Here is an 8,623-nt window from a genome sequence, read left to right as displayed (position 1 = left end):
GCCTGAGGGCTCACCCCATGGCCCCCCGCAGTGGGAGGGGGTGTTTCCCACCCCCTTGGGGAAAGCCGGGATGTGTTCATGGGTATGTCCAGCTCAAAAACTCTGAGTCTCAAAGCTTGAAGAAGTTGAGCCCTGATCCTCAGCTGAGGAGGAAACAGTGTTAAGTTACAGAGAAGGCTTCAACCTTCAGCTGTGTCAAGTCAGGTCTGAGAGAAAGAAACAGGATTGCAGGCCTGAAGAGGCAGAAAGATGTGCCTCACTGCATGCTGGCGGCAGTGACCACCGCACTGCAGTCAACGTCTGTGAAACTGGAGCCCAAGTCAGAAGCTAGTGCTAGTATCCTAATCAAAGAAAGGGATTTAGGTCACTGTAAGGAAATGGCTTGGGGATAAGGTGTAAAGGTACATGCTTCTCATGACTGTGTGCTACCTCTCGGCAGGTGAAGAGATGATCAGTATTTCCCTGCATCTGCAGTTTTGGTGGGTTAAGCGCAGTTGTATCTTCACAACAGTGTTCACAAAGACCAGAGCAAATTCACACTTTTTTAACCTGGATGTGCTTCTTGATTTTTAAAAAGGAGGAACCTATTCAATACAGAAGTCTCACCTTCAAGGAACTGTTTTGTGTCAACTTAATTTCATTTTTGAGGTGGGGGGTAGAGGAAAGAGAAGATGTTCTGATCTATGAGCTGCAGAGTGATGTGGCTACTAAATCAATTTTAGAATTGCTCTAAATCCCAAGAATGCTGATCTTCCGTCCTTTTAAGAAAGGAGAAGAACCCCCCCTCTCCCATATGATAGCACAAATGTAACTATAGATGAATATCCCCTCAGATGTCTTCCATAAGCAAAATGGCATGCTGATCCATACAAAAGTACATTTGTGAGGGATTGAGCAAACAGGACAGTTGTGAGTGCTTGCATGTTTGTTCATGTTACTTCCTGGTAGTAGATAGTGCTCTGTATATTCATATGTGTGGGGAGCAATCACAGTACTAATGCAGACACAAAAAGTTGTGGTCTACTCGTCTGTTGATTTGCCTTGGAAGTTGACTTTTTCCAGTTGTAAACTGTTAAAGTTTCTGTTTTGCTCTAACCCTTGCTTACCCTCCATTAGCAACTGTTTGAAAAATCCTCTTGAAAATGAAGAGTTTCCTGAAAATGCTCAAAGTCCTGGTGCTCTCCATATACTACCTGCTGGAGGCTCTAGTTCGGTGTGCTATTCCCAGGCGAAAGAAGAATGTTACTGGTGAAATAGTGCTGATCACAGGAGCAGGGAGTGGAATTGGAAGACTGATGGCCTTAAAGTTTGCCTGTCTTGGAGCTGTCCTTGTTCTTTGGGATGTTAATCAAGAAGGTAACAAGGAGACTGGTAGACTAGCCAAGGAAGCTGGAGCAGTGAAAGTACACACCTATATCTGTGACTGCAGCAAAAGGCAAGAGGTCTATAAAGTTGCAGATCAGGTAAAATACTGAGTGTTCATGATTTGTAAGGTGTTTTATGACATGCTGCTGATTATCATGCACTGACCTCTTTGAAGCTTCCAGAGTTCATGAGTTCAGAGTTCTTGGGGAGTATTCTACCTAATTTGAGGAGATTTTATTCTTTTTCTATTTCCCTTTCCCTCCCCTCCCCTCTACCACCCTACTCTGCTGTCCTTCTGCTAAAAGGAGACCCTCTTCAGTCTTAATTTTAACCTTGGTTACTGCAAAGGGGGTTCTTGGGCATAGTATCATCCTTCATCAGGTAGTTTCTTTCATTACTGAGTAGTTACTAAAGCTGAAATTGCACTTCCCTTTGTGAATCTAAATAGCAGCTTTCTAGCCACATATGGTGTTTCTGGTTTAAGCACAGGCAGCTATTCATCTTCCCCTGCACTGTGGACATGTAAGTTTGCATGCATAGACTGAGTGTATACAGTTGGCTACATTTAGACCGTGTTCCTTTGTTGAAGGCACAAATATGTTGCTAGCCAGAAACCTGAATTAATCCACATGAAATGGAGGAGGAGGAGAAAGAGAGCCTGCTGGGGTTTTTGCCCCCAGTTGCTGAGTGGTTAGGGCAAAACTAGTCAATCATTCTAGCCCAGGAAGCTAGAAACCTGGGGCACCTATACACATGAAGCAAGGCTGCTCCAACACACTGTAATTGCAGACTAATTAATTACAGATTAATCAAGTCTACTGGAGCATGGTAATTGCTGCACTCCAGCATCTCATGTATTAGTATCCCCACACTGAAAAATGGTGGCAGGGGTGCTTTACCTAAAGCTCCTTTGACAAGATTTAGTTAAAATGTCTCCGCCTGCATTGTCCAGCAGGGGGACACTGATGCATGGGACACTCTGAGCACTTTAATTAGAGCAGCTCCTGGAGCCTTTCTAATTAAAGCACCCCCCATGGAGCACCTGTATAAACACCCCTGGATTCTAAGCCTCCCCTCACTCAAAGTCTGTTTGAAACTGCATCTTTCTTAATGTACACGGACACTGTCCAGTGAAGTGGATCAGTTGTGCTGGGTTATGTCCAGCAAGCTGATCTGTTTCACTGGGTGAGATGGGTGCCTCCCACTGTCTCACAAGATTGGCCACTCCCATGAACAGCCATGGACCAAGGCCTGATCCTGTGGAACAACACTTGGCATGTCTCTCTGCAAGTGCAGGAACCCCAGGTTCCCCTACTTGTAGAAATGTACTGCAACTTGTATTTCCTTGTTGTGCCTCTGCAAGGAAGAGAACTGTTTGCAGAGACCTGTGCCTGAAGAATCTGACTTGGGATATGTCTCTGGAACCCAGGGGAAACCCTGGGTTTTCCTCTTTGTTGAAGTAAGTTCTGAATTAGAGCATGGCAGTGCAGTATGCACGCCCAAAGAATTCCCTGGGGAACCCAGGCAGGTGCTTCCAAAGCATAGGGGCCCCTATCCTGCATGCCCCAGGAATGGGAATTCCCGGAGCATGCAGAATCAGCCCCTGGAGCACTGGCAACTCTGGGCTACCTGCACTTTCCCCCCATAAAGCAAACAGACATCAACTGTAAATGTGTATGTATATTGTGGCCACAAATTTGGGGCATTTATGGCATGACAAGGGACATGGAAGTCTGCTTGGACTTTGTGCCACCATAAATACTTTTATAGCAGCTTAGAGACAACAGCTGTTTCCAGCTTCTGACTTCCCAGCACAATGATCTAAGCACCATGCCACAGATGAATAGTATTCAGCCCTTCTACAGTGCTCCTGTTTTGGCTGCCCCTGAGCAGCCAAAAGATTGAAAGGTGTGGGGCCAAGAGACAGAGAACAACATAGAGGGTACATCTATATGTCACTGTATGACTACACTACTATGGTGCCATGCTTTAGTACTTTCTTTTGGAAGTATTAAAACATGGCAAAGTATGGGCGGTTACTGCGCCATGTGCACAACGTGCAGTTAGATTTTGCTACTATGGCAACGTAGCTAGCGATTACATATAGACTTGTGTGATTGCAATGTTGCTGTAGCATGCCGTACACTACGTTGCTGTAGGGTGACATGTAGATGCACCCAGAGTGTATGTAACCCAGTGAGATGCCTCTTTTCTTAGACAGGAGCCAACATTTAGTCATTAGATTGGAACCTTGCTCCCAGTGAAACAAAGTTACCATCACTCCTTTGTCTCCATTGACTATTAAATGTAAGGACCAGTGATTTCAGCTTCCAAAGAAGCATTTGAGGAAGATTTGGGTAATTCTTGATTGTGATGTGGTGGTTGGAGAACAATGGCAGGAAGTCAGAGATGTAGTTTGACACCACTGTGAGTGCAGCGGGCCCAGATTCTGGGTCTCAGGCTTCCTGAGCATTCCTTAACAACTTGACAATTGAAGCTAAAACTTAAGAGGATTTTTGTTCTTTTTAACTCTTCCTGTTTTTCCTGGTCATATGTTGAGCTATGCATATACCTAGCAAGTTGTGTAGCCTTACTGCGCATGCTCAATCTATGTGCACACTAGTGCATGCATAGCAGAGAGGCAGAACCAAAACCACCTGGACATGAAGCTAAAAAATTGCCATTTAGATGCCTGAAGGGCAGTAGAAAACTAAGAACTGGCATTTTCTGAGGGGTGCCTTGACTCTTAAAGGCAACTGTTAAAAGCCACAGTGCTAGGTTATTGGGGTAGAGAGCAAATAATCCTGCCAATATAGGCATGCATGTAAGCTTTGTTTTTTTTCCACTTGAACCTAAGGGCACTAAAGTGGTGTTATTTTAGAAAGGTTGCCCTGCATTGCAGCAGAATATCTGTTGACTGCATGGTTGCTAACGGGTTTCCAGAAAAAGAAAATCGGTGCTGAAAACTAAAATGATTGTCCAAATGTACTTTTTATTGTTTTGACTACTGTGCATCAGCTTGACCTTTTTTGTCATCTTCCAGGTGAAAAAAGAAGTAGGAGATGTTAGCATCCTAATCAATAATGCTGGTATTGTAACTGGAAGTAAGTTTCTTGATTGTCCAGATTCCCTTGTGGAGAAAAGCATGGCGGTGAATGCTATGGCACACTTCTGGGTAATTTTTTTTTCTTTTATGGATCATCTGACATACTCCCTTGGGTACTAGTGTCTGCAGTGATTTGTGCGTGGGGGGAGTGAGGGTCATTTTTGTTTTGTTGATTCGGGCAATAATTTCTCATTCAGGAATGGTATAGAATCATAGAAAATTGGGGCTGGAAAGGACCTCAGGAGGTCATCTAGTGCCCCCTGCTTTAAAACAGTACCATTCCCAATTAGATAATCCCAGTCAAGGTTTTGTCTAGCCGGGTCTTAAAAACCTCCAAGGATGAAAAATCCACAACATCTCTTGGTAACCTGTTCCAGTGCTTTACTACCCTCCTCATGCGAGTTTTTCCTGATATCTAACCTAAACTTCCCTATCTGCAACTTCAGATCATTACTCCTTGTTCTGTCATCTGCCACCACTGAGAACAGTCTCACTCCATCTCTTTGGAACCTCTCTTCAGGTAGTTGAAGACTGCTATTTAATCCTGCCTTAGTTTTCTCTTCTCCAGACTAAATGAGCCCAGTTTCCTCAGCCTCTCCTCAGAAGATATGAGCCCCAGCCCTCTAACCATTTTCATTGCCCTCTGCTGGACTCTCTCCAATTGTCCACATCCTTTCTGTAGTGGGACGCCCAAAACTGGATACAATACTCCAGCTGTGCCATCACCAGTGCAAAATAGAGGGGAAGAATCACTTCTCTCAGTTGGCTGGCAATGCTCCTACTAGTGCAGCCCAGTGTGTGCCGTTAACCTTCTTTGCAACAAAGACACACTGTTGGCTCCTGTTCAGCTTACTGTCCACTGTAACCTCCAGGTCTTTTTCTGCAAAGCTGCTGCTTAGCCAGTCAGTCTCCAGCCAGTAGCGGTGCATGGGATTGTTCTGTGCTATGTACAGGATTTTGCACTTCTCTTTACTGAACCTTATGGGATTTTGATAATGATTTGCTGCAGTTCTCAGGCCACATACTCATATTGGTGGCATACCTGTGAGCCACTGATGTAGAAGAGGGCGGGGAAAATGGCATATATTGGATAGAGTGCATCAGAGGGCAACAAAAATGGTTCATGGGCTGGGGCATGTGAATTTTATGAGGAGAGGCTGAGGTACCTGGGCTTATTTAGTCTGGAGAAGAGAAGACTGAGAGTGGATTTAACAGAAGCATTTAACTAAAGGGGGGGATCCAAAGAGGACGGTGCTAGACTGTTCTCAGTGGCTGATGACAGCACAAGGAGCAATGATCTCAAGTTGAAGCAAGGGAAGTTTAGGTTAGATATTAAGAAGAATTTTCTCACTAGGAGGAAAAGGTTACCCAGAGAGGTTGTGGAATCTCCATCTTCAGAGGTTTTTAAGACCCAGCTAAACAAAGCTTTGGTTAGGGTGATCTAGTTGGGGATAGTCTTGCTTTGAGTAGGGGGTTGGACTAGATGACCTCCTGAGGTCCCTTCCAAACTTTGCTGGAAAAGCATGGAAGTGGCACAGTCCACAAGCAGTGGAGGGAAGGGTTAGAAGTTCAGGTTTCCTATTCCTGACTACTATTTTAAGATCAGAAAATGGTGATGGTTTCATGTCACGTTGGCAACCCACTTGGAAAAATGTTGTTGTGCTGAGCATTTAAGCACAGAGAACCTGCAGCTTCACAGAATATCCTTGCTTCATAAACTGCTGTCTGGCTGGCAGCAAACTAGTTCCTACCTTCCCGGTAACTGATAACATAAAGAAGCAAGAATACTGATGAGCTCCCCTTTGGGACCTGCAGTTGCTCAACAAAGCAGGAATACTTTTCTGGCCTGTCCAGTTTTCTCTGGAATGAGGCCAAGTGCATGACTGTGGTCTGTTATAAGCAGAATATTCCTGGCAGGATTCCTTCCAACGTGGCACACACTCTCTCATTTGAACTAATAAATGGCGCTGTGAAATATTTTTAGGAGATGGTCAGTGACTAATCATGGGGGGGCTTTTCCCCATGTTTCGTAGACTTACAAAGCCTTCCTTCCAGCTATGATTGCTTCTAACCATGGTCACTTGGTTAGTATTGCAAGTTCAACAGGACTACATGGCACCGGTGGGCTGGCAGGTTAGTATGTTTTTAAAGAAGTGTTTCATGGAAATAAAGGTAACTGTTTAACCAAAAACAATCTTCATCCTATAGCTCTTAGGCCAAGATTTTCAATAAAATGAGTATTTAGCCCTTTTTAAAGGTAAAAGTTATTGAGGTTCATTGGGGCAGCAGAGGCGGGTCTCCAGTGTCCAATTTCACCTCCTTGTGTCAAAGTTAGATGGCCATACCTCTGGCCACATTTAGCCCCCGGTACTCAGTGGATAAGCCTTGAGGCTGTGCTGGAAGTGGAAACCCACCCCTCTAACCTGGGATTGAACCCAGGTCCTTCCAGTCTATACCTTCCAGTTTTCTTGCCAACTGACCTATGTGGTAGCTCCAAAATTGTTTATTTTAGGTGTCTAAAATAAATGTCTGACTCTCAAAACCCATGAATGCCTCATAACCCTCATCCTTTGTCTCTGGTATTGCTGAAAATTAGGTCATTCGTATAGATGCCTAAAGGAATTGAAATTTAATGTGGCATCTTTTTTATACTGAAAGTTCTGATAGCTAGGGCAAACTCAACTGCAGAAATTTCCCAGGGATTGAGACTTGGTGAACACACTCAGTGCCACAACCATGTCTAGTAAATACTTCATGGAATCAAAGAACAAAATCTTCAACAGGCTACTGGCTTTTCTGTTATACAGAGATTTTTGTAGTATCAAAAATGTGTTTCAGAATAACGCTTATTGCTTGCTTCTGGGCTTGCATTTCAGGAGTGCACAGTAGCTTGAGATATGAGGGCTTAAGAATGGTATGGAGATTTCTAGAAATACCTAATGTTAACCAAGCAGATTGAGGGATTTTCACAGGAAGCTAAACAGTGAAACTAGACTAAATAAATTGCCTACAAGGAGTAAAGACTGGCAGATGTAGGAGAGGTGTAAGTAGGAAAATTGACAGTGTGAAACCATACTATATGCAGTCTTAAAATTGAATAGATGTTGAAGTTTGCAGGAAAAATAGAAAGCAGTAAGTGGATTGATTCAAAGGTAGAGCGGTGTGGAGCTGAAAAGAAAGTACAGGCATAGCGAACAGGTGTAGAAGTGTAGAGTAGCAGACAGAGGATTGATGTTGGTGACAGGAAGCAGTAGGAGAGGAGAGAAGCTGGCAATGGTTATGGAAAGGTAGTGGATTGCCAGTGCTGGAGAAAGGAATGGGAGGAGATGGATTGGGAGGAATTCTCTCTGTTCTGGGAGGGGTGTATCAGAGAAGCAGCAAGTCATGGGAGGCACAGCTATATGTGTGAGCATGAACAAAGGAGTCAGAAATGCATTTTGACTACCAGTGACTGTAATGAAGTCTTGGAGTGCAGAGGGAAGAAGAGGGGGCACCAGAGAGTTGAAGATGAAGATCTACCAATTGAGGTGGAGGCAGTGATACACTCAGTGAAGTTGATAGGAAAATGGAGGGTATAACTGGGAAATACCAAATGGGAGGGAGAAATGAAGGGTGCCAAAGATGGCTTTACCTGGGCTGTCTAATAGTTCCTGTGCTGTGGTGAACTGTTTGTTACTGCTGGATGTAGGTGTCTTGGAATTATCTGAATTTCTTGTCCTCTTGCTGCTGCTGCAGGCTACATTTAAGGGTTTCTGTATGTGAATCACTCCTATTAGAGCATCAGATTCTCTGTCAAAAGGAAGGAAGTCTGACAAGTTTTTGTTTTGTATGTTCAGTAGTGAGATATTGGGAGGGGATAGTACCACCTAATTATGTTGGTCCCAAATATTCCTTTTACAAAGAAAATGTCTAAACAGTAACTGTGGTCTCTCTCTTCATTTGCTTCCCAGATTATGCTGCAAGTAAATTTGCAGCAGTGGGCTTTGCAGAATCCATTGATGTAGAGATGCGTGGCCTGAAGAAAACTGGCATTAAAACAACCATTGTGTGTCCATATTTCATCAATACAGGCATGTTTGATGGCATTAAAACCAAGTGAGTAAAGTTTAGGGGGATTTTTCTGGCATAATTTCTATTTGCACGTGCACACAA

General features: G+C 43.9%; 1 protein-coding gene across 1 annotated transcript in view; it reads left to right on the top strand.

The window, feature by feature from the left end:
- The first annotated feature begins 7 nt into the window (after positions 1-7).
- Positions 8-8,623, top strand: part of LOC109304780 (epidermal retinol dehydrogenase 2-like) — a 16,191-nt gene continuing 7,575 nt past the window's right edge. Inside the window, exons 1-4 of the mRNA XM_019527607.1 lie at positions 8-1,463; positions 4,409-4,540; positions 6,505-6,604; positions 8,422-8,566. Coding sequence (XP_019383152.1) covers positions 1,143-1,463; positions 4,409-4,540; positions 6,505-6,604; positions 8,422-8,566 — 698 coding nt within the window. The 5' untranslated portion in view covers positions 8-1,142. The remainder of the gene's footprint in view (positions 1,464-4,408; positions 4,541-6,504; positions 6,605-8,421; positions 8,567-8,623) is intronic.

The sequence above is a fragment of the Gavialis gangeticus genome, unplaced genomic scaffold (assembly GCF_001723915.1).
Source record: "Gavialis gangeticus isolate Ggan-Ray unplaced genomic scaffold, GavGan_comp1, whole genome shotgun sequence".
NCBI lineage: Eukaryota > Metazoa > Chordata > Crocodylia > Gavialidae > Gavialis > Gavialis gangeticus.
Note: the sequence above shows the minus strand (reverse complement) of the source record. Positions and strands in the feature narration are given on the sequence as shown.